This window comes from Hypomesus transpacificus, unplaced genomic scaffold, assembly GCF_021917145.1.
Source record: "Hypomesus transpacificus isolate Combined female unplaced genomic scaffold, fHypTra1 scaffold_118, whole genome shotgun sequence".
NCBI lineage: Eukaryota > Metazoa > Chordata > Actinopteri > Osmeriformes > Osmeridae > Hypomesus > Hypomesus transpacificus.
The window spans coordinates 214,259-241,424 of NW_025813701.1; the positions used below are offsets into that span (position 1 = coordinate 214,259).

The following is a 27,166-nucleotide window of genomic DNA, read 5'->3' on the forward strand; positions in this document are numbered from 1 at the left end:
GTCAGGCCACTGAGATAGGGAGGGGCACCCACAGCGAGTTTGGGAAGTTAAGTGTGTAATCGTTTTTTTGGGGGGGTCATCATCTTAACTTTTTTTGAGCATTTAAATAGGCTATATCTCTTGTTCTGATTTTTCAGTTGGCACATTTTTGGCGCCCCCTCAGGAGGCATCTTTTTTCATATTTTGATCGAACGAGTTGCAATATAGTACTCACATTAAGGAAAGTTAGGACTGTGTTCATAACGTGATATAACATTTTAGTTGACATTGTTGAGGGCCCCTTAGATGTCATGTGCCCAGTTGCCCTAATGGTTAATCCGGCCTTGGAGCAGGAGGATGAATTAGTTAAGAAGAAAGGGGGCACCTCTGTTGTTTGGAACTGGTTTGGTTTTAAAATCTCTGACCCCGATCAAATAACTACCCTATGCAAGTTGTGTCGTCGTTTTGTCTTCGTAAAAGGTGGAAACACGACCAACCTGTTCAATCACTTAAAAAACATACATGTCTGTGAGTATGAACAATGCACCAGAATGCGTGAGACGGTAAGCCCAGGAGCTTGCCTGAAGAGAAGCCAGGCTCGACTCAACAATCAGTTATATAATCATTTGCTGCCGGTATTTGCTATGAGAAGGCGAGCAAAAAATGGATAGACATCACAGCTGCAATTACAAATCACATAGCGAAGGACATGGTACCGATTTCAAACTGTGGAGAAAGAGGGTTTCAGAATGTTGATTCGAACTCTGGACCCAAGATATGAGATCCAGAGCCGCAAATATTTTTGCCAAAAATGCCTGCCACAGCTTTACACAGAATGCCCGGGACAGAGTTTACAATGAGATAAATAACATTCCATTCTTCTCCACTACTGCAGATCTATGGTCAAGTCGTACCACAGAACCTTATATAAGCCTCACAATCCATTACATAGACCAGTGGTTCTCAACCTTTTTTCAGTGATGTACCCCTTGTGAAATCTTTTTTCAGCCAAGTACCCCCTAACCAGCGCAGAGCATTTTTGATTGAAAAAAAGATGTAAGCCCTAATACACAGTGCTATGCCATTGTAACGGATGTGTTCAGGGCATGAACAGGCACAACTCAAGGGTGGGTTTTTAGATTTATTTGCACATATTCAATGCACACTACTAGCCAAGAGCTATTCAAAATTGACCAAAAGACATATAGCAAATTAATGTTAAAATCACAAAACTATATCCAGAGGAGATAACAGTGCCACCTAGAGCAGGGGTTCTCAAACATTTCAGCCCACGACCCCTAAAATAATGGTGCCAGTGACTCAGGACCCCGCATCCACGGAGGTGGTTTACGTATACGTGGGAGTAAAAATAGGCCCTGGACTTTGATCCAGACCCGCCCACCATAACCGTCCCCCGTATACGCCACCACAGCTGCCCTGCCCTGCTAATGCATGCACACATTCTGAGTTAGATGTGATGCTAGTTCGGAAGATCAATAGTTAATCCGAGCACGCGTAGCGCGCAATCCCTTTTCTTTGCCTTTATTTGAGCGCAACATTTTTTGAGCTTTGTGTAAATTAAAAAAAGCCGTTTTTGAATTGGTAAAACTTTGTGCGTAGCAACCCACCTTCTGACTTCAAGTTTCAATGACTTTCCGTTACGTTAAATGACCGGACTACTTGCGGAATGATATGAAAAATGTGAATTAGAAGCACAAAAACCGTTGCCAATGATAGCGGTCATAAACTTTTCACAACGATGAATATCAAGAAATTACAGACCTGCGAACGCAGACATTTAATCTACATGTGGCCCATACAAATCAACAGAACTTTTTGGAACATTTTGAAGAGCCGTATAATGACTATTTTTAAAGGATTTTTGAATGGATGCTAATGGATGCTTATCTTTACAAATCTCACGTACCCCCAGGGGTACGCGTACCCCCGGTTGAGAACCACTGACATAGACAGTGACTGGAAACTGAAAAGCAAGTGCCTACAGACATCTTATTTCCCAGATGACCACACCAGGGAAATAATTGCAAGTGGGCTGAGGGACATACTGTCGTCCTGGGGATTAAAAGAGTTGCGTCAAGTCTGTATGACGACCGACAGCGGATCGAACATGATCAAGGCATTTCAGCTGAACAAGTGGGCAAACCTTGGATGTTTCGGGCACAGGCTGCAGAATGCTATTGGTAAGTTTCAGGACTGTAGCCTACCCTGTATGATGCTTATTATTAAGAAAAAGTACAGCAAACACCAGCCATGTACCGTAGGCAAAATCTAAGCACATCAGATTTGTAAAATGTGTTAACAGTTGAATGTAAATGTCGTAAATCCTCAAATAAAGATTAAAAGTTAATGACCGCTGTCATTGGCAACGGATTTTGTGCAATTCTCATCTTTCATATCATTCCAAAAGTAGTCCGGTCATTAGAACTTGAAGTAATGGGTTGCTACGCAACACCTGGAACTGTAAAGTTCTATTAGCCTGAAGAAAAAAAAAAATCCCAGTCAGACCTGCAAACGTTCAAATCAACTGAACTTTTTGGAACATTCTGAAGAGCCGTAGCGTACCTATATAGAAATAAAGGCCTACCACTAATACAGGCCTTTGCACTTTGCAGCCTAAGTAAATAAAAGACCCGGCCACAATTTGAGGATTTACGGTATATGTATATATTAGATTTGTAATGCCCAGTGTCCATGTTGTACATTACATTGTTATAATTATAGCAGATTGTGATTTATATTGTATTGTGATTTCTATATAAAAATGCATTATTATTATTATTATGTATTGTGATTCGATTATTTTTCACCCTATTATTTTATTCCCAGTTTCCAGAGGGAAGTGTCCAAAACGCTCCCGGGCCACAGTGGTGTGCGATTCCCCGGGCCCAGGGATTGCAAAAAGGTGGTTAGCACGTTCTCATCCAGCTGGAAAAAGCAGAAGGCCCTAATGACGGCACAGAATAAACTAAGCCTGCCCCTGTACAAGCTCATCATAGAATCTCCGACAAGGTGGGGATCTCGTCTGAAAATTATGGAAATAGTCCTGGAGCAGGAAAAGGCCATTACACAGGTCCTGGCAGGGGACAAAAAGACACGGCACCTTGTACCTACCTGACGAGACATCCAAGTCTTGGAATCAGTCACAGCAGCACTGAAGCCACTCCAGGACTTTACAGATGCCCTGTCAGGAGAAGTGTATGTGAGCGTGTCCTATTTGAAGCCTGTCATCAATATGTTAATTGTTGAGGTTCTAAATCTGAGTGAGGAAGATACAGAACTGACCAAAGAGATCAAGATCAAGGTTCTTTATCACTTGAATGACAAGTACACTGACCCTGCAACAGATGAGCTGCTCTCCATGGCTACCTTTCTTAATCCAAGGTTCAAGACCAGGTACATGTCCGCTGAGAAACTGGAGGACATTAAGGTATTAATTCATTTGTTCTTGTTTTATTGCTTCAAATGTTAAGCACTTTGGGCTGCATTTTATGTATGAAAGGTGCTATACAAGTACATGTTTATTATTTTCATTTTTTAAGTGAGACCGAAGCCCTCCTGGTGGAGAACACAGCCCTGGGAAAATCGTCTCTTGTAGAGGATCACACTGACAGGGAGAAAGAAGCTGCCACTGCTCCTCAATCTGCCAAGAAGCCCAAGAAGAGCCTTGGGAGCTTCTTTAAGCAGACCAGCACTTAGTGATGGGCAAATCGAGGCTTTTCGAAACACAGAGGCAATTGAAACATTGGAGTCGGGGGCTTTGAAACGCTCAAAACCTTTACTCAACAGCGACATCTGCTGGCAGCTACGAGTACGGCATAACTAACAGTCATATAGCTAATTCCACTTACATTTACATTTATGCATTTAGCAGATGCTTTTATCCAAAGCGACTTCCAAGAAAGAGCTTTACAAAAGAGCATAGGTCACTGATCATAACAACGAGGTAGTCCCAAACATTGCAAGCAGCCAAAACATACAAATTAAAACAACATCAACCACAAAAAGTGCAGGACTGTACCTGTAGAAGAACAATCAACAGTAAAATATTTCACAGCTTTGTGATCTTAAAGATCCTTGTGGTTGACCGGAATTATTGCCAACCTGCAATGCAGATAGCATGGTATCGAATACGGGCGTGATCAATGGGGAGTCAGATGGCTGAGCGGTGAGGGAGTCGGGCTAGTAATCAGAAGGTTGCCGGACCGATTCCCCGCCGTGCCACATGATGTTGTGTCCTTGGGCAAGGCACTTCACCCTACTTGCCTCGGGGGGAATGTCCCTGTACTTACTGTAAGTTGCTCTGGATAAGAGTGTCGGCTAAATGACTAAATGTAAATGTAATCAATACAAACAAGCCCAAATCTGATTTTCGAAAGTTCGAAACAGTTCGAAAATCAGATATATATGCATATATATATTTTTTTTTATATACACACAACAGCACACAAACAGACAAATCAACAAACAGGATTTTGCTAATGGCACACAAGTAAGTAACATTCTCTAACTGTCTCTGTCTCAAACTCTCACAATTCTCACTTGTCTATATTTGATTGGCTTAGAGATGGTTTTGGGAGCGGTGATCCAGCCTCCTTCTACAGAGACACAAATTTTACAAGTTACAAATCTTTTCTACAAGGCACTAATTTCACGCCATAGTCTCACGCATTCAAAACCTTGTGGCTTTGCCGCCTCATTTAATACCCCGACACGCCAGAGTCTTTTGGCAGGTAAGAGACAGGTTTTGTTCAAGATCACGTTTCGAAACACTTTGAAACGTGACCGGAAGTGTTTTAAAACCCGTCTCAAAACGTTCATCCGATGCAGTGAGTGTTGAATGTGTCGGGACAGTATCGACACCGTAGTACCGAACGGACTATCACATCCAGCAGTGCACCTGCCTCATGTTCAGAGAAGCAGGTCATTGAGCAAGAGCTGAACAGCTACATTCTGGCGACGGCAGCAGACAGTGAGTCTGATCCTTTGGAGTGGTGGCGATTTCACGGATCTCATTTTCCACGTGTGAGTCGTCTGGCAAAGAAATACTTATGCATCCCTGCCACAAGTGCCCAATCTGAGAGGGCATTCAGCACTGGGAGCAATGTGGTGATATGTCACAGGGCAGCCTAAAGCCAGAAACAGTCAACATGCTGGTATTCCTGGCACGGAACCTTTGAAGAAAGTTCCTGTGAAGATGTGTTGATATTGTTGATAATTGATGGTTGAGACTTCAAAGGCTTAGTTTCAAAAGGGCACAGTTTTTTACATATTTGAATTTGTAAATACCTTATTTTCTTTATCTCCTGTGTTCTTTTTTATTTAACTTGACATCATATTTGATTTAATTTATATAATTATAGACCTACCTACCTCATGTTCCATGAGTGTTAATAATTGATGGTTGAGGCTTGAAAGGTTTAGTTTGAAAAGGTTACAGTTTTTTCTTTAGCTCCTGTGTTCTTTTTAATTTAACATAATATTTGATTTATGTATATATATAGGCCTACCTACCTCATGTTCAATGTTTACGGAATGCATGTTTGCATACAAATAAAAACTTTTCAGGTCCATACGGTCCAATGCCTCACTCTCTGGTTGTATATGGTTCAAATACATATTTTGCCTTAACTAATATAATTTAACCAAGAAGGGCTATTAAAATGTAGTTCTGATTTTTTCCGTCATATATCGTGATATCATATCGATATCGTCTGGACAGTGGAAAATATCGTGATATGAATTTTAGCTCGTATCGCCCACCCCTAGATTTTCCCACTAAATGAGTGACTTGGCTTTATTAGTAGCCATACTATCCACAACCAAAGTGTGTTACACAATGCTGTAAGATCGCCTATACTCGTTCATTGCTTGGTATTGTAGCGACAATGCTCTTGGTACCCAGAATGCCCCGTGGCAAGCTGAGAAGCTACGCAGTTAAGGGCATTAGCTTACTTAGATAAGCATTGTTCTGTTGTTGTGTTTGTTCTATTTTGATATTTGTAATGCTATGTTCAGTAGTTTAGATAATTTGAGTGTTCATCCTGATAGTGAATGTTGTCTGGTTAGATAGCTATCCAAGCTGTCTAACGAAAAAGCGTTCATAGGTCAATAAACAGTCGGCCTATATTCCAGTGCAGCGTAGACTCGAATTGACAAACACAAAGCTCCCATTCTGGTGGGATGCGGCTTATAGAAAATGCGGCCTATTTTCCATAAAATATGGAAGTACTGTTTTATCTTCAATATAAAAATTTGGATCCAAGGTCTACATATCCACCTAAGATTACTAGTCAGAGAAAGGCCGTTTACACATATATCAAGAGTTCTGGTTGGACAGGCCTTCAGCTTTGTCCATTTGATTAGGTATTATTAATATCACCAAACCCAAATACATTTCAACAAATTCATCTCGGCAGCATCAAACACGTAAATGCAGCACATTTACCCTTAAAAACGAATTGCGCTCAGTCTCTCGGTTCAATCTTTTTTCGTGCTGCACAGAGGTTATTCTTTTCGGTAGCCCCCTCAATAAGGCTATGAACATTTCAGGATATATTTACTTCAATGGCATTCTCACAGATATTAGCTAAACCATGGTTATAACTAACACTGTTTACCCGGAGCAATTATAACAATCTATTTTCTTAACCAGTATTTCTCCTCCTGCATCAGTTTTCAAAACATTTTGCTTTACCAATATTTCACAGGTATTAGTTCACACACACTTTCACTTCACATACTAGGTTTTAGCTTAATTACTTTGTTCACTGATACGTCACCAATACCGGTCTCAGTAAAATATGACTCTCTATAGTAGCTGCACTGGGTTCTCACCGGGTCTTAGCTGATATAGGACCAGAGTGTGTCTTTAACAACCACACTGTGGACTTTATCTCAATTTGAAACACAAAAATCGATTTATATATATATATATACACTTTTATGCTTACCTTGTCCACCGAAAGCTGTGCCACTGAGGATTGCAAATTGAGACAATAACAGTTGCAATGTGCAATAAAAATTTTAACAAACTATACACCGGTAAAGTGCAAAACAACATTGTCAAAATGTGCAAAGGTGATCACAGTCACTGCTTATGTCAGAGCTGACATCTAGCATCGCTACAGGCTTTCCTCCTTAGTTTAAAAAAGAACAATTCAAGGGCCCTTTGGTAATTTCTCTCTTTTACAAGTGGACCATTTATACTTATTTTCATGCAGGCTGTCAGACTGTTGCCCTGCAGCCTGTTTGGCTAGTCTGTCTTGATCTAAACACGAACAGTGAATGAAGTTTACATGATTTTATACTTTTGTGTAATATTTACAATTTTGATAGAATCTAAGATTGAGAGATGATGATGGACTTACCTTATTCGCAGAGAAACCCCTCTCGCAATTCACACTCGACACAGGTATTGTGAGGGCGATTGCTGATAAGAGGGACAGGTTTGGGTAAAGCAGATGTAGCTCATTATACCCAGATGCCATTGCAGTCATTATGTCTAGCTGGGACTTGTCCTGATGGATGAGAACATTGGTCAATGACCAATATGCGTGACATTACATAAACAACTTCATATGTTATGTTAATGACTCACTTTTAAGATTCCAGTTGTAAGCACTTTAAAGCTCTGCCATGCTTGGAGAAGTGTCTTCTCATTGATGGATGGGAAATGTTTGGCCAGCATTTGTAGGTCTGAGATGGCATGACTCTCATCACCTTATGGTCCTGGTGGTCCCAGAGCACTAAAGGCACCAAGAATTTCAAGCTGCTGGAACCTCAGCTCCAGGTGCTGAATGAGGCAATGTAGGGCTCCATGACCTAGTTGCGAGAGAAAAAAAAATGTAGGCTGATAATATTTCAGAGACTCGTTATTGTTTATTCATTCTTGAGCTTGCTTTCTTGTGTCTGAAAACGTGCCTATAAGGTGAGGTTGGAAAGAGGCGCCTCACATCTCCCCCTCTCTTTTTCAGCGTCGATATTCAGATGGGTTACCTTCTCTTTGGCCTGAGCTAGAAAGGAACCATCGGGTTGCTGTTCACCTGCTGCTTAAATTTTTCTTAGTGTCTCAATGGTAACAGGAATCTTAAGACATGCAAATTAACATGATTTTGTATTTACAGAGGAAAACTGACATTTAATTCTATAAATACAAATCAATGTGACATCACAACTTAAATGGTTTTTGATTACCATGAAATTGACATCTTCCTTCTGGAACAATTTGGAAGGCTGTGCAAGGTAGGGCAGGATGTTTGCCTGCAGGTGAACAGCTGCAACACATCTGTAAGTTGCACAGTATGTGTACAACCCTCGTGCCACTTGGTCCTTCTTCATATCTGCCTCCTCAGCAAGTGTAGCAGATTTATTTCAAGATTTGAAATGAGCTTCTCTTGTGATAGCCACCTAGTGTCCGTAACCTCCTGGGATGAGGGTAGGGCAGTTCATTAAAATCCATATTTCTATAAGGAATTTGGTGTAGCCTACAATGTTTTCACCTACTGTGGCTTTCAGGTCCGCTACTTGGAGATCACTGGCAGCTGCTTTTAGAGCACTAATGCGGTTTGCACTATTCCGAAAATAAAGGTGCAGGTCTTGAAGGTGCTTTCTGAAAGTTTTCATTTATGGCACTCCCTCTGCTGCATCTTTACATGCCAGGGACAGGCGATGAGTGGTACAGTGCACCACACTAATCCTGGCCAGGTGTCGGTCAACAATTTTGCTCTACCATTCTGTTTTCCTAAAATAAATACTTTTTAGATTAGGCAACCTATTCATTATTTTCGACATTAACTTAACTATCCCTTTCCATCATTCATTCACTTTACCGGTCATCACTGCTGCTCCATCTGTGCCAAGGCCAAAGGTGCAGTCTTGAGGCATTTCTTTTTTTATTATGACCTGCATCACAGCTTCTGCAATAGGTCTGGCCATGCCATGTGGAATAGATACAAGATCCAGGAGTTGACAGAACAGCTGTCCTTCCTTGTCTGTATACCTAAAATATTTCCGAAAAACAATTTGTCTAATCCTGGTTTTGTTATACATACAGGACGTCATGACCCATTTAAAAATGAATAAGAAGGTGACCGCTACTGTACCTGACATGGATATCTAATTGTTTTGTCACAGATGTCTGTGGACTCGTTAATTTCCAAGCCAACAGCCTTTTAGGTTCTAATGGCTTCTAAAATTGGCTTCTCAACCACTTCACCCAGAATCTGTAGCATTTCGTCCACAATCCTGTGTGACCTGTAGTTGGTCCTTTTATCAATCTAGGAAAATATATATTCTTAAATTATAGTTCATTTTATTGCAAATGTACACTCTAATGCAGTGGCGGACCGTGCCCTCTCACCGTGGGCCTTTAATATCCAAAATCCGCCCCCCGCAAATATGCGTATGCACCCCGGACAAAAATAAGACAGCCAAACTGCAACCTAGCTAATTTCACAACTGGACTAGGTTTTATTCGAATGATAGCGACGGCATAAAGCTACAACAAAGTTTGAAAAAGTCACTTGAGATTTAAAACCAACTGTCACTCATTTGAAGATGAAGTCCATCTTCCTCTCCTTACTTATGAAGTGCTTGATGACCTTTTCGTGTAATTTGCTGTCCCGTTTTAACTGTACAAGGAGCTGCTTTTATATTGAAATAGACGCCAGGGACGACAGGCGGAGCTGTCCAGTCCTATTCCTACTGTAAGTCTTAATCCGTTTAAGAGCAGAAAACAATCGCTCTACAGAGCTGGTGGAAACAGGAATTGTTACAATTAAAGACGTGAGAGAATAAAGCTGAGGCAAGGCTTCACAGAGTCCCTTCATCTGAAGGGACGTCAGCAGATCCACCGACATCCTGTTCATCACATGAAGTTCAGTCTTCAGCCTCGTCAAGTAAAAGTGTCCGTAGCTTTGGCCAAGGCTTGCCAGTGCAGTCTCTGGGAAAGATGTTGCATATTCCACGAACAGTTGAGGTTTTAGCAGTGCAACAAAAGACAATCTTTCGTGGCTTTGAACCTGTTGGTTATTAGTGCAATGATGTTCCGTGCGCAATGATGTGCACGGACATCTGTTCTCTTTCCCCCTCAAACTTGGTGGCTCACCAACGGCCTTCACAGTATCAACATTGATGCTATCACATTTAGCACGCTCCTGTTCCACACTCTGTCTGAACACCTCAATCCTTTCAATGCAGAACTGCACATCTGAATATTTACTCAATAGAATTCCGAATAGAGCATCCGGATAGAAAAAACATACCACTGAAGTTAACGGGAAACAGCAAAAATCAAAGTTTCTCAGCTGTGAGACGTGTCCCGCCGCAGAGTGGATGGAGTCTGTCAGTCATCTGCATTATCTGTGATGTGATCAAACACTTCAATCAGCTCTGCTCGTTGTTCAAAAACTACTACCTACTAGCCTCGAAGAAAAAGTCCACCTAGTTGGGGCAACACGGGGAAGACGTTTGGCACACAGCTCATCTAATAATTTGGTGCACTTTGGTGAGCATGAGAAAAAGGCTGCCAATCCAGTAATGTGAGCGAAAAAGATTTTGCACGCCTTAATTTTTGCTGCTCCTTAATATAGAACAAGGTTAAGTGTGTGTATATAACAATGCACAAACGGGGCCTGAGGGATTGATTCATGCTTGAATTTTTATTCCCAATGCCATTACGGGTGCACCATCATAGCATTGAGCGATTATCTTTGAATTGCACTCGTAACTGTCTAAAAAATCTATAATCCGTGTTGCAATGTCTCCGGCACGTTTCTTTTCTGTGACATCTTCAAAAGCGCTCCCTCAGGCCGCTGTCAGTCACATCTTATGACATCTGGGTAGTATTGCTCATGTCTGTAGTCTCATCCACCATGATTGCAACATACTCAGCTTTTTTGATCTCATCTCTAATGACATCGTCTTGTACATTTCCAATCGCACTATTAGATCATTCCAAGATCTTCCAAGATGTCCCAGAGAAAACAGACTCAGTGGCAAAATGATGCCGCAAGTCAGCATCAAACTCTGAAAGCAGGGAGAGCAGTTCCAAATAATCGCCCCGATTTAAGGAATCAGAGCCTTCGTCGTGTCCTCTAAAAAGCAGTTCTTGCTGTCCCCAAACAATTTAGATCTGGACTCATTGCTGGCCACTTTAGAGCTCTCCAGCGCTTTGTTGCCATCCATTTCTGGGTGCTTTTTGACTTATGTTTGGGTCATTGTCCTTCTGGAAGACCCAAGTTCTCGGACACAAACCCAGCTTTCTGACACTGGGGTGTACAGTGCAACCCAAAATCCTTTGGTAATCCTCAGATTTCATGTTGCACACATACAAGGCACCCAGTGCCAGAGGCACCAAACCAACCCAAAACATAATTGAACCTCTACCATATTTCACTGTAGGTACTGTGTTCTTTTTTTTGTGGGCCTCATTCCGTTTTCAGTAAACACTAGAATGATGAGGTTTACCAAAAAGCTCTATCTTGGTCTCATCTGTAAACAAGACGTTTTCCCAAAAGGATTTTGGCTTACTCAAGTACATTTTGGCAAACTGTAGTCTTGCTTTTTTATGTCTCTGTGTCAGCAGTGGGGTCCTCTTGGGTCTCCTGCCATAGCGTTTCATTTCATTTTAAATGTCGACAGATAGTTCACGCTGACACTGATGCTCCCTGAGCTTGCAGGACGGCGCGAATTTCTTTGGAACTTCATTTGGGGCTGCTTATCCACCATCCGGACTATCCTGCGTTGCAACCTTTCAAACATTTTTCTCTTCCGTCCACGCCCAGAGAGATTAGCTACAGTGCCATGGGTTGCAACTTCTTGATACTGTTGCGCACTGTGGACAAAGGCAAATCTACATCTCTGGAGATGGACTTGTAACCTTGAGATTGTTGATATTTTTCCACAATTTTGGTTTTCAAGTCCTCAGACAGTTCTCTTCGACTCTGTCTGTCGTCCATGCTTAGGCACACACAATGCAAAGCCTAAGTGAACTTCTCTCCTTTTTAACTGCTTTCAGGTGTGATTTTTATGTTGCCCACACCTGTTACTTGCCGCAGGTGAGTTTAAAGGAGCATCACATGCTTGAAACAATCTTATTTATCCACAATTTTGAAAGGGTGCCAAAAAAATGGTGCGACATTATGTCCAATTCGCTTTTTTTCCTCCCTTTGTTTGTTTTGTTCCATTACACACAAAGTGTATAATAAATATATAGGTTGCAAGCAGTGATGCGGGTTCCTCTGCAAAATGGCAAAATATTATAAAAATGTACAATGTAGAAGCAAAACGACTTCATGTTTGGCCAACAACAATGGGCTGAATGGGGATTTGAACTCATGAGCATAAGGTTACAAGTCAGTCTCTCTATCCTCTCTACACACCAACTGTTGAGATTTTATGAATAGAAAGGGCAGACTATTACCTTTGGTCAGCTTTGGGACAAAGGTCAAGAAACTGTCTACCATTTGCCAATGTCAAATTGCATGAAATTGGTACATGGTAATACTTCAGAATTATGTCATCCTCAAAGCCAGTAAGGTTTGAAAAACCATGAGTCAAAATGATATTAGATTTATTGACACAAAGATATTGAGGCAATGTGGACAATTACATAAATACACCCTTTTCAGCCATTTTGTATTGCATTTCTTATTCCATGTAACCCTATGTAAAAACATGTATTCTACACATCTGTAACACATTTCAAGTCGATTGGATCTATGGTTCATGAGGAGAAGGGTTTTGAAGGTTGTACCAAGTCTGACAATATGGGTCCTTGAGGCTTTTTTTTTCCCATGAGAAATAAGGCATGTATACGTATTTACAGGCATTTTGGACTACTGGGGCGCTGGGGAAATCACGTAGACTCTGGGCGTGTGTTATAGCGCGACCTATGGGCGCACATGGGCCACTTGCCGTGTGGGAGTAGTAAGGGACCTGTTGTATCATTGGGCCAATTTGGAAAAAATTGGGTCCAGGATTTTTTAAGCTATTGGGCCATTTAGCGGAGAAATATAATAAGAATAATAAGAATAAATATAGCTGCAAGCAGCAATGGAGGGGCCAAGCAGTCCAAAGCAGGACATGGCCTCCATAGCGCTTGCGCAACAATTAAGTCACAATAACCTGTTGCACTCATGCAACACAGCAAGTTTGGTTGAAATACCTGTTTGCGTTCCAAAGTAGTGAGTGTTCAGTGTTTTTTTTCCTGGTATAACACCAGAGGCCTCCTCTGCTCCTCGTGGGTACGATGGAACCCAAGTTTGGTGACAATCGCACAAATGGTTGCTGAGTTACGCTCTCACGTGTCTTTTGCGGCTTTGCCGCCGCCTTTGATCGTCTCTACCGAACAAACGGTTTTGAAAATGGAAAATCCATCCGACACCTTTGTGAAGCTTGGTCTGAAGATCATCTGTGCCAAATTAGGTAAATATTGGACAAAATTTGGGGCGTGTAAAAGGTTTTTACACTTTTCCATTAAATCCAAAATGGCGGCCGCGTCAATTCGGTTGCTATGAAATATTATTGATGGTCAAGCTTGATTTCTCACAAGACATCAACAGACAAATAAATTACTTTATTAAGGTAAACCCTTTAACAGTTATTAGCCAAAACACGTTTATGCTTCCGGCCACGCCCCCTTTTACTCATATGACACCATTTTTGAATGACATACTCAGAACAAGGTTCCGAGTAGGCATATCAAATATGGTGTCACTGCCTCAAAGAACTGCTGAGATATGACTTAATTTCCTGTTTGGTGGCTTTTCTGCTGATTTTGATTGGCTCTCACGGACAAACGGTTGTGGGGATCAAAATGCTCTACCATAACTTTTGTGCGGCTTGGTCTGAAGAGCATATCTGGTAATTTTGAAAAAGATTTGACAAAAACTGTAGGAGGAGTAGGCTTTCAGAGGTTTTTGATAAAACCGGAAATAGCGGAAAATCTATATAACCGGAAATTGACGCCATGGTGTGCATTGCACTCGGCTTGATCCAGGGAATCCAATGGTACCTCATTTTTGAAAATCGGTGATACGGTTCAAAAGTTGCGTGTGTAAACACTAGTCCAACTTTGACCCGTTGGTGGCGCTAGAGTGCCCAAGTATGGGACATGAAACTTTGTGAATTGGACCAGGGGACAGTCCCCAATGAGTGTGCCAAATTTCACAACTTTTGACCAAGCGCTTATGGGGGCTGTCACAGACACCCAGTCCTAAGAAGAATAATAATAAATATAGCTGCAAGCAGCAAAGGAGGGGCCAAGCAGTCCAGAGCAGGACATGGCCTCCATAGCACTTGCGCAACAATTAAGTCACAACAACCTGTTGCACTCATGCAACACGCCAAGTTTGGTTGAAATATCTGTTTGCGTTCCAAAGTAGTGAGTGTTCAAAGTGTTTTTTTCTGGTATAACCCCACAGGCCTCCTCTGCTCCTCGTGGGAACGATGGAACCCAAGTTTGGTGACAATCGCACAAATGGTTGCTGAGTTACGCTCTCACGTGTCTTTTGCGGCTTCGCCGCCGCCTTTGACCGTCTCTACCGAACAAACGGTTTTGAAAATGGAAAATCCATCCCGACACCTTTGTGAAGCTTGGTCTGAAGATCATCTGTGCCAAATTTAGTAAACATTGGACTAGGGATGGGCATTCGACTAAATTGTCTTAATCGATCGTCGGGAGAATTAACGATCGATTTTCGATTAATCATTAAAATTTTTATATTAAAATTCACAATTTATAGGCTATATTAAAATGCAGTGAAAATAGAAAAACACAGCGTGTTTCCGCATTGAGATCTGTAGTGTAAAGGGCCCTATTATCGTCCACTCTAAATCTCCAACGTTCGGGGCCCCATTATCGTCCACAACCGTTTCTTCCGTTAATTTCTTAAAGAAGATATGCAGCAGCAACGAAAGAAACTCATCGATATGTACACATCTTATATTGCTGCACACCAAATTACAGCTTCTTACTTCGAGATTTGAGAATGTAAATACGCTCTCAAACCGTATGTGTAGCATCTGCCTTCCGCAGCGTCAAACTGACAATTCTCCATTGAAAGTGGTTGTGTGGACGATAATGGGACCCCCTGGCTAACTGCTAAAATCAGGAAAGTAACATTTCTAGGCATATCCGGATTGGATTTCAATACCGGAATGTTATAATATACAGTGCCCTCCAAAAGTATTGGAACAGTGAGGCGAATTCCTTTATTTTTGCTGTAGACTGAAAACATTTGGGCTTGACATCAAATAATGAACGTGAGACCAGAGATCAACGTTTCAGCTTTTATTTCCAGGTATTTACATCAGGATCTGATGCACAACTAAGAAAATATCACATTTTGTTTGAATCCACCCATTTGTCATGTGATCAAAAGTATTGGAACAGATATACTTAAAACATATTTAAGTGAATAAGACTTAATATTTAGTTGCAAATCCTTTGCTTTCAATAACTGCAGCAAGTCTGTGACCCATTGACGTCACCAAACTTTTGCATTCTTCCTTTTTGATGCTTTCCCAGGCTTTCACTGCAGCCTCTTTCAGTTGTTGTTTGTTTTGTGGGGTTCCTCCCTTCAGTCTCCTCTTAAGCAGGTAAAATGCATGCTCTATAGGGTTTAAGTCTGGAGATTGACTTGGCCAGTCTAATACCTTCCATTTCTTGCCCCTGATGAACTCCTTTGTTGTTTTGGCAGTGTGTTTTGGGTCGTTATCTTGCTGCATGATGAAGGCTCTGCCAATCAGTTTGGTTGCATCTTTCCTTAAATTGGCAGACAAAATGTTTCTGTAGACTTCCGAGTTCATTTTGCTGCTGCCATCATGTGTTACATCCTCAATGAAGATTAATGAGCCCGTCCCAGAAGAAGCCATGCAAGCCCAAGCCATGACATTACCTCCACCGTGTTTCACAGATGAGCTTGTGTGTTTGGGATCATGAGCAGTTCCTTTCTTTCTCCAAACTTTAGCCTTTCCATCACTTTGGTAAAAGTTAATCTTTGTCTCATCAGTCCATAAAACTTTGTCCCAGAATTTTTGAGGTTCATCTCTGTACTTTTTGGCAAATTCCAGCCTGGCCTTCCTATTCTTCTTGCTAATGAGTGGTTTGCATCTTCTGGTGTAGCCCTTGTACTTTTGTTCATGAAGTCTTCTGCGAACAGTAGATAGTGATACCTTCACTCCTGCCATCTGGAGGTTGTTGCTGATCTCACTAACAGTTGTTTTAGGGTCTTTCTTTACAGCTCTCACAATGTTTCTGTCATCAACTGCTGATGTTTTCCTTGGTCTACCTGTTCGACGTCTGTTACTTAGTACACCAGTAGTTTTCTTCTTCTTCAGGACATTCCAAATGGTTGTACTGGCTATGGCCAATGTTTCTGCAATGGCTCTGATTGATTTTCCATCTTCTCTAAGACTCACAATTGCTTGTTTTTCACCCAAAGACAGCGCTCTGGTTTTCATGTTGTTTTCACCTCTGAATACAGTCTGCATAGACAAAACCTATCTTACCCAATCTGAACCTGAGTGTAGACATTCAGTGGTATTTATTGATTGAATAATGTATGTAATAGGACACACCTGGGCAACAAAACACACCTGTCAGTCACATGTTCCAATACTTTTGCTCACGTGACAAATGGGTGGGTTCGAACAAAAAGGTGATATTTTCTAATTTGTGCATCAGATCCTGATGTAAATACCTGGAAATAAAAGCTGAAACGTTGATCTCTGGTTTCACATTCATCGTTTGATGTCAAGCCCAAATGTTTTCAGTCTACAGCAAAAATAAAGGAATTGGCCTCACTGTTCCAATACTTTTGGAGGGCACTGTAGGTGTGTATCTATATATTAAAGTATAATGCTGTGACATAGGCCTAACGTTTTTAATTTGTATTATAACGACATTTTGGTAACATTGCTAACGAGCGTCGAGAACTAGGTGGACGATAATGGGACCCCTTACTAGGTATTACAACAAAAACAACTATTTCTGTAACTCCTAGAAGCGGAGCCGACAGCTAGAAGCTATGTTCAAACTCAACTGACCCTCGTTTTTTTCCGGCTAATTAACAAAGCTTCATAAAAACCTTCGCCCTCAACAATACTTAAGGGAAGCATATCCATCTCGATGGACTTACAGATCCGTTGGGTAATTTTCTCTGCTCGTTGTGCATCGCAGCTCCTCCGTGCTAGCACCACCGCCACTAACCAGGGTCGGAAGTACGTTCTTTAAGTGGTACATCATTTGAGTCGTGGAGGAGTTGTATTTATACTCAGCTTTGCAGTGTTGGCAGTGAACAAAGTATTTTTTTTGTCAATATGTTCTCACGCTACACATCGCCGTGACCTCTTCATATTTACTTTGAAATAGCTATATGGAAAGTCGCCGGTAATTGAGTAGGCCTGTGGCGTTTTTTTCCAAACATTGGCTTCATTTGGTAAAATGTTTAATTGCTGCCACATAGCGAAATCCATTGCAATCCTTCAAGACTCACTCTACGCAACAGAACACGCATTAGTTTTATCGATGAACAAATAATGTTATCGACTAAATTCTTAACGATCGATAATCGATCGTCGATTATTTATGCCCATCCCTACATTGGACACAATTTGGGGCGTGTAAAAGGTTTGTACACTTTTCCATTAAATCCAAAATGGCGGCCGCGTCAATTCGGTTGTTATGAAATATTATTGATGGTCAAGTTTGATATCTCACAAGACATCAACCGACAAAGAAATTACTTTATTAAGGTAAACACTTCAACAGTTATTAGCCAAAACATGTTTATGCTTCCGGCCACGCCCCCTTTTAGTCACATGACACAATTTTTGGAGAACCTACTCAGAATAAGGTTCCAAGTAGGCATATAAAATTTGGTGTCACTGCCTCAAAGAACTGCTGAGATATGACTTCATTTCCTGTTTGGTGGCTATTCTGCTGATTTTTATTCGCTCTCAAGGACAAACGGTTGTGGAGATCAAAATGCTCTACCATAACTTTTGTGCGGCTTGGTCTGAAGAGCATATCTGGTAATTTTGAAGAAGATTTGACAAAAATTGTAGGAGGAGTAGGCTTTCAGAGGTTTTTGATAAAACCGGAAATAGCGGAAAATCTATATAACCGGAAATTGACGCCATGGTGTGCATTGAACTTGGCTTGATCCAGGGAATCCAATGGTACCTCATTTTTGAAAATAGGTCCTACGGTTCAAAAGTTGCGTGTGTAAACACAAGTCCAACTTTGACCCGTTGGTGGCGCTAGAGTGCCAAAGTATGTGACATGAAACTTTGTGAATTGGACCAGGGGACTGTCCCCAATGTGTGCCAAATTTCACAACTTTCAACCAAGCGCTTATGGGGGCTGCCATAGACACCCAGTCCTAAGAAGAATAATAATAATAATACTAACAATAACAATAGGTGCCTCGCAGCTTCGCTGCTTGGCCCCTAATAAATATAGCTGCAAGCAGCAATGGAGGGGCCAAGCAGTCCAGAGCAAGACATGACCTCCATAGCACTTGCGCAACAATTAAGTTACAACAACCTGTTGCACTCATGCAACACACCAAGTTCGGTTTAAATATCTGTTTGCGTTCCAAAGTAGTGAGTGTTCAAAGTGTTTTTTTCTGGTATAACACCACAGGCCTCCTCTGCTCCTCGTGGGAACGATGGAACCCACGTTTGGTGACAATCGCACAAATGGTTACTGAGTTACGCTCTCACGTGTCTTTTGCGGCTTCGCCGCCGCCTTTGATCGTCTCTACCGAACAAACGGTTTTGAAAATGGAAAATCCATCCCGACACCTTTGTGAAGCTTGGTCTGAAGATCATCTGTGCCAAATTTAGTAAACATTGGACAACATTTGGGGCGTGTAAAAGGTTTTTACACTTTTCCATGAAATCCAAAATGGCGGCCGCGTCAATTTGGTTGTTATGAAATATTATTGATGGTCAAGTTTGATATCTCACAAGACATCAACCGACAAAGAAATTACTTTATGAAGGTAAACACTTCAACAGTTATTAGCCAAAACATGTTTATGCTTCCGGCCACGCCCCCTTTTAGTCACATGACACAATTTTTGGAGAACCTACTCAGAATAAGGTTCCAAGTAGGCATATCAAATTTGGTGTCACTGCCTCAAAGAACTGCTGAGATATGACTTCATTTCCTGTTTGGTGGCTATTCTGCTGATTTTTATTCGCTCTCAAGGACAAACGGTTGTGGAGATCAAAATGCTCTACCATAACTTTTGTGCGGCTTGGTCTGAAGAGCATATCTGGTAATTTTGAAGAAGATTTGACAAAAATTGTAGGAGGAGTAGGCTTTTAAAGGTTATTGATAAAACCGGAAATAGCGGATAATCTATACAATAGGAAATTGACGCCATGGTGTGCATTGAACTTGGCTTGATCCAGGTAATCCAATGGTACCTAATTTTTGAAAATGGGTCATACGGTTCAAAAGTTGCGTGTGTAAACACAACTCCAACTTTCACCCGTTGGTGGCGCTCGAGTGGTCTAATGGGAGACATGAAACTTGGTAAGTTGGACCAGGGGACTGACCTTAATGAGTGTGCCAAATTTCTAAAAAATTTATCGAAGGGTTCTAGGGGCTGCCATTGACTTTCATGGTACAAGAAAAAAAAATAATAAAAAAAACTAACAACTAGAGACGGTACAATTTCTGGAGAAATTGTAGGGTGTGCTTTTTTGCGTCGGTTGCAGGTGGGTCCGTTTTCCCTTCTAGTGATATTTTCAAGCATTTAGCCTACTTATATTGCATAATTCATTAAGAACACCCTTTGAAACAAGGAACCCCCTTTGAAACAAGCTACTGTAACAACGTTGTCACTGGCAGTATTTCGGATGGAATTGCGATTCAAATAGTACCGTCTGTTAACTGAAAAAAGGCAAGCTAGCTGCTGTTGCTATCCACACTTCACTGATTGTTTGAAAGCGCCGGAAATGAGAATGTTTCTTTTGTAAGGGATAATGTATAGAACGCCAGTCATTATCGGGAAAATAAGCCCCGACAGGGCGAACAGCACCCTGACGCGAAGTGGAGGGGTTTATTTCGCCCCGAAGGGGCTTATTTTCCCAATAATGTTCGGCGTTCTATACATTATCCCTTACAAAAGAAACATCCTCATTTCCACAACATAAGCTTTCAGAGGATATATGGTTTTAATGGTTGAATCAGTTTTGCCGTCATGTTACAGACTAACACGTCAGTGTTTCCCACACATAGACTAATTTGTGGCGGTGCGCCACAGAATCCACACCGGCCGCCACACATTGCGTTTCGTAAAACATTTTTTTTTATCGCTATTTAGGTTAAAACACGCAGCGTATTCGTTCAGCTGCATTTCCTTTCCCCTGCTCTCCCTCCGTCTCTCTGTCACTCATGCGTCTTTCAAGGGAAAGTCAAGGAAAGTTGAGGCTACTTTTCGCTAGGTACCTTCCTCACATTTAGTCATTTAGCAGACGCTCTCTCCAGAGCGACTTACAGTACTCGAAGTTTCCCCTTCGTTCTTTTGGTGAGAAGTCTCAAGAGCTAGCTACTTACCCGGCGTCATGGCGCCGACCAGTTAAATAGTTGTTTAGCACTAGCGTTGCTACATGCATAATGCAGAAATTATATGTTAGTTGTTAATTTTGTGAAGGTGTGAATCATTTTGGATTAATATGTAATGTAACAAATTATTAACAAATTACCTGTGTAACAAATTATTAACGAAGGAATTATTACGACCCCCCCCCCCCAACTCCCACCCCTCCCCACCACAATTAGATTTCTAATCTGTGGGAAACACTGCATGTAGCAATACAATTCTGCGAATTGCCAAAATTACAAGTTGAGCAACCTTATTTAAATTGGAAGACAATGTTAGACAAACTAGACAAACTAGCATGTTAGCTAAGGTTAACTCCAGATTAGCTCACGGTTGTTATGGCAATAAAAAAAACACCAGCAATTTCTTTTGTAGCTACTTGGAAAAAACATCCTTGTCATCTCTTTGTGCCTGAAACAGACGCCTAAATCTGAACACGGCCAAAAGCACAACATATTTCAGACCCAGATTAAGAAATCAATAAATGCCGTTCCACTTGTAAAGGGTAAATAAAGTATGATATTGCCTAGTGCTAGATGTAGGTAAAAAGCTTGCTTATCTAGCTAGCTATAATCATAATGTTTGCAAAAGGATCTTTGTGACTTAACTAATGCTATTATAGTCAGAGGATGTCTTATAAGGGTGCTTTGGCCACAGAAGGGAAAACTGGGCAACTTTGACTTACTTTCCTCTTCCTCAAAAAAACCCTCCTTATGTCCATCTCGTCTGTGGAACAGTCATGTCTGAAGTGCTACTAGCTACAAGCGCGTTGCGTCGATCAAAGTGTATGGGAGTTGAATCTGCGTGCTTGATGCTTTTTTTCTAGAAAACGTGGCGTGGAATTCTATTGCTATGGGTATTCTCCCTACTTATAAAGTGGAACGGATTTGATTGTGAAGCAATGTAAAGATCGCTGGACTAGAAGACCAGTCATGCACTAATATTTTGATTGCAAATGTGGGGGGATCCAGACAACAAGTTACATTGCGGCGACGCCCATGACTGTAGCCTACTACTACACACTGCCAGTGGGCGAGCCAGTCTGTGACTCAGAGGCTAACGTCAAAACAAGACGCAGTCTCACTCAAATTCCAAGTTTTACACAAATCACAAAAATATGCTGACCCGCTGGCTGTCTTCACAATCGCCTTATCTTTAAAACACTGCTCTCCATTTGGATGTAGAATTGACCCTGGTACGTAATTAAGAAAATACTCATTAGACGCAGATCGACAACACTGTTGTCCACGAGTGTCAACATTCATTGACAACACTGTTGTTGCTGCCGCAATCGTCAATGGAGGCTGACGAGGCTCTCACGTAGCAAACAAATCAAAGTTTTTACAGCAACCTACATTAAAATCTCACCACCTGGCTGTCTTCACAATAGTCATATCGTCATAAAATGTCCCTCTTTCTGTTTTTTCGTGTAAAATTGAACTATAAAATTAGCTACAAAAAATACTATTATGCCGCTTCCTAGCATGGCTGCCACCTAAAAGACTAGGCGGTCTCACGGGCGACCGCCTAGTCGCCTAGTATATTTAGGGGCCAAGCTTTGCTGCTGGGCCCCTAAATATAGTTGCAAGCAGCATTGGCGGATTCCTCCAAATATTGCGAACCATTGAAAAGTGTATATTCTTCACAAATTGTCAGTGTATAGAAAAATCCATGCTGCAGACTTACCAAGGGGATACCAAATCTGACCAAATCCAAATATAGCTGCAAGCAGAAAAGAGGTGGCCAAGCAAACAAATGACCCAGAAAACATTTTAGACATCCTCAGAAGAGGGTAAGGAGTACACGAAGCAAGTTTGGTTTGAATCCATCAAAGATTTGCTGAGATATGGCCTAACTTCCTGTTCGCTGGCTTAAGGTACATTTTGATTGCCTGTAGCGGGCAAACGGTTTCGAAAATCAAAAAACCATGTAATAGCTTTTGTGAGGCTTGGTCTGAAGATAATCTCCATCAAATTTGGTGAAGATTGGACAACATATTTGATTTGATTTAGTTTTATTTCAGACATATCCACATACAAAACAAAATGAAAAGCATGGAAATAAAACAAACAAAAACTATGTTTTCACAAAGAAAAAACAAAAAAAACAAAACCAAACAAATTATCTGTGTTGTTGAGATATGTAGGAGGAGTAGAGAAAAAAAAGTTTTTCAATTACTTCAAAATGGCTGGTGCATCAATTCGGCTTTTATCACATTTTACGGTTTTTGTCACACACGGGATGTCCCAAGATATCATGAAACAAAGGAATCACTTACTGAAGTGAAACAAATCAACAGTTTTTGGCCAAAACACATTTTTGCTTCCCGAAGCCACGCCCAGTGATCACATGACACCAAATTGTGTGGACATCCTCATAAGAGAGGGTTAGGGTTAGGCTCATCATACCAAGTTTCGTGTTGACATCTCAAAGATTTGCCGAGATTTTATCCAATTTCCTGTTTGGTTGCTTTGTTGATGACTCATTTAATATAGCTTAGTCTATACTTTTGTATTTAAACATTTAATATAAAATGAATAATACTCTACTCACCGTGTTCTGTACAGCCACCCTGCATGTGTAGGGTCCATAGCCCAGTCCGGGTTCCACCCAGTACCTCAGTGTTTAGAGGATTGCGGGGGATCCAGTGGTGGTGGTGAGGGTGCGGATGGTGAGGTAGGCCTGCTTCGTCGTACGAAGAAGCTTGCAAGAAAAAAAGTATTTTTTTTTGCCAAAACTATAAGACAACCACGTGTAAATGCTAGCCTTGATAAGAAAACATTACGCCTATCATAATAATTTCAGATACTTCGAGCGAACAATTGACAGTTTATTCTAGTAGTTAGCTAGAATTTAGCTAAATTAGAATAATTATCTTACCTCAGTGCGACAGGTTGATTGTTGGCTATCCAAATGTCAGACGAACATCTTCCACCCCAAAATAAATATTTAGATTTTTCCCCGGATAAAGAATGTTGTACAATGTTTGGCGATCGATGATAGACGGCACGATGACATTCAACCACCACCAGATGCCGCTGTTCGGAAGCATCACACGAGATAAAAGATAAAGATTGTAAAAACCAATTATTTTCCCATTTATGGCAAAAAAAAAAAAAAAAAAGCCTTCTGCAGAGAAGGGAGACTGGCTTTTATCACGGTTTGTAATAAATAAAAAAAAGCTTATGCGGCCGTCTTAACTGGAATATTGGACAAATTTCACCCAAAAAATTCTCGGAGATCTCACAAATTAGTTAAAGCAATTTTGCCTTTTTTGTGCCCCATTCTGCCATTTGTCATTTCAATTTGTCGGGCGATCTGTTAATTGACAGGCAAAAGGCTAGAAACCTTTTGTATTTTTATATTTAAGCTGTAATGTCAACCAGTCAGCCATGTGAATGGCTTAACCAAGGGAGTACCAGCGACAATGCAGAAGAAACGCATTTCTTGTGGAATCCACTGTTCTTGGAAATTCGGAACTGGTTCTAAAATTGAACCGGTTCTCTATACCCAACCCTACCCCAATACACACAGATGACCAAATACACAAACACAGACATGTAAATAGACATTTATTCACATGAAATCACAGCCTCAAAACACCTACACAGACACTTGCAGACACAAATACAATGCTGCAAGCCAGAGCAGGCTGTCAGACTTGTAGAGTGGCAGGATGGGTGCTTTATCTGATTGTGTCTGCTGTGGTCAGATGTTGTAATGGTTCCACTTCCAATGCGACAATCAGTAATCCTAAACTAAACCTGGGTAGTAGTGGCTGATTTACTGGCTGAGATACTGAGGACGCAGATTTGTGTGCTTATGCGTGTGTAGTGCGACCAACCGACTGAAGTACAGGTTGTGTAATGCTTTGGACTCACTTTGGACTGAGTTTTCCTTTTCCACTATGCATGACATTTGCACTGTGCATTCTTTCTCTGCCTGTCTCACTAATCCTGTCACTGATCATTGATAGACTGCCCTCTCCCTCCCCTTTTTCCTCCCTTCACACACTTTTTCCTCTCCTGCTCTCCTTCTCTCACAGTCTCTCTTTAGGTGACGGGAAGGCAGGTGTCAAGGACTCCCTTCTATCACTCTGCCCTCGTCTCTACCTCGCTTTTTCGCTCCGAGCCATGGCATCATCTCTGCTCAGTCGGCAGCTGACCCTCTCCCTCCAGCAGAACCTGAGGCTTGCCACACCAGGTAATGCCCCCTCCAGAACTACTGACAGCTCTCTCTATCCATACCATGGAACCAGAACAGGATGGAACCCTTCTGCTTTGACTAATGTTGGCTATAGGAATTGTTACTAGGGTTGGGTACTAAAACCTGGTGCCAAAATGGCACCGGTACCTATATGACCGGTATGTAACGGACCGAATCAGAACAAAAGTGTTGGTGCCTCATTTCAGTACCACTTACATGCCTGAACTGTCGATTTGAAATATTTGCCCTCTGGTGCTCAAACGAATGGAAGAAACATCACCACACATAGTTAAATTATACTGCATTCATGTGGTGTCAGAAAACCAACAAAAGTCTAAGAACATTGCAGATAACAGTGATTCGTTGATGTTTTTCGTTGTGTTTTGTATTTCATTAATGTATTAATTTAAGTATACTGCAACCTTTCAATATATTATTTTAAAAACTTTTTTTGAATGTGATCCACTGTCGTTTTGTGGGTCTTTTTTTTGGGGGGGGGGGGGGGGGGTATCGGTTCAGCCACCATTTAGCCACCGGTACTGTTTTGTAAGTATCGATCTGGCAGCAGTATCTAAAAACCCTAACCCTAATTGTCACACAGATTCATGAAAAATAACACAATGCAAATTACATCCTATAATTAATCATGGTTGTGATCATCATTTCTGTGGTTGTGTTATGTATTCAAGAGCAAGCTTGATTGGAATAACGTCCTGTGTGTATAGAATGTATGTCTAAGATGTAATGGGAACTTTGAACTATGGGAGCAAACAGGTGTGTGGTGTGTGTGTCTGTGTAGAATTGAAAGTAGTGCTGTCAAACGATTAAAATATTTAATCTCATTAATGTCATCGTTAACTCGCGATTTAATCGCAATTAATCTCAAATTTTTATCTATTCTAAATTTCCCTTTATTTCTTTTTGTCCCTTAATTTTTTTTATAATTTAATGCTCTTATCAACATTGATTGCTTGGTGCAAATTTTTTTATTTATTTTTTAAAACAACATTGCAATTGACTAGCTTTGATGAGGGGGCAGTGAATTCGCATCAGCTGTGTGCTTGGTCATCAAGTGATATTTCAGACTGGACGTGCCGCGATGATAGCTCAGTTCACAACGACAAAACACACAAATCACTTTGGTCTTGTCATTGGAACCATTTGGCAACTTTTTTTTAAGTAAACTTTCCATTCGGAGTCTTATTGGCATCCATTTTGGCGTATCACGCTCGCCATCCACTCAAAACATAACGTTAGCTTACTTCTCTTTAATTGGCTCGAAAGCCCAAACAAGTGTGTGCGGCGTGCCTGTTGTTTTGTTTCCGGTCTAGCTAGATCCGTTGTGGTGTTGTAGTTTATCTAACATCAGTAGTTGTAGCAACAGCATGTGAAAAAAAACAATGTTAATAACACGTTTAACTGACAGCACTAGATGAAAGACAGGTTTATGTGTAGTGTTGATAGAAAGGTCTGTCTAGAGAAAATGCAAATACATTGTAAATACTAAAAATGTAAATACCAAAGGTTCACATCTGTCAATGATCTACGTCAGTCTAGTTCCATCTGGCTGTGTTCCTTTCTTTAACTCATGACTGAACATTGTGACTTGTTTGGTTCAAAGGCATAGTCAGTTTTATGTTTCCCGAATTTTCATGAATGCATGCATATATCGCAAGACGGTATCGCAAGAAGTGTTACTTTTTCATGGAAATAAACTAGAATCAGGTTCATAGTTTTACCACACACAACCAATAAGCAGTATGTGTGCAAATAATCTAGTCATTGTAGTATGAGTATTAGAATGACTAATAATTGAGTCATTCTATAGTCATTTCTCATTCTTACAAAATTATACCATCTGAGTCACTGCAAAAATGTAATTAAAATATAGCTGCAAGCAGCAATGCGGGTTCTTCCGCAAAATGGAAAAAGATCATGAAAAATGTACATTGTAGAAGATCAAGAGTTGGACAACAAGCAAAATTACTTCATGTTTGGCAAACAACAACAGGCTGAATGGAGATTCGAACTCAAGACCATGAGGTTGCAAGTGACCCTCTCTATCCGCTCTGCTACACATCAACTGTTCAGATTTTATGAATAGAAAGGGCAGTCCATGTCAGTAGTGAAAAATTAAGCTTTTTCCATCTACACTTGATACAGACTTCAGTTTTGACTGTGAAATGCAGTGGCAATACTTGAACTTGAATCCAAATGTGTTGAAAACCCATGCAAAGTACCTCAAAACACAGGCTTTAGCAAGAGTATTTAGCTCTAAACTGGTCAATATATACACATCTGACAAAAGACCAGCTCGACCTTTGCCTGTAAACAGTGAT

At 41.0% G+C, this 27,166-nt stretch overlaps 1 protein-coding gene across 4 annotated transcripts in view; it reads left to right on the forward strand.

The window, feature by feature from the left end:
• Window positions 1-27,166, forward strand: part of abat (4-aminobutyrate aminotransferase) — a 96,430-nt gene that overhangs the window by 18,132 nt on the left and 51,132 nt on the right. For 2 of the 4 annotated variants that reach the window (XM_047050527.1, XM_047050528.1), the window contains one exon: window positions 24,667-24,824. The exons of the other annotated variants lie outside the window; for them this stretch is intronic. In XM_047050527.1, coding sequence (XP_046906483.1) covers window positions 24,755-24,824 — 70 coding nt within the window. In that variant the 5' untranslated portion in view covers window positions 24,667-24,754. The remainder of the gene's footprint in view (window positions 1-24,666; window positions 24,825-27,166) is intronic. 4 annotated transcript variants of the gene reach the window in all.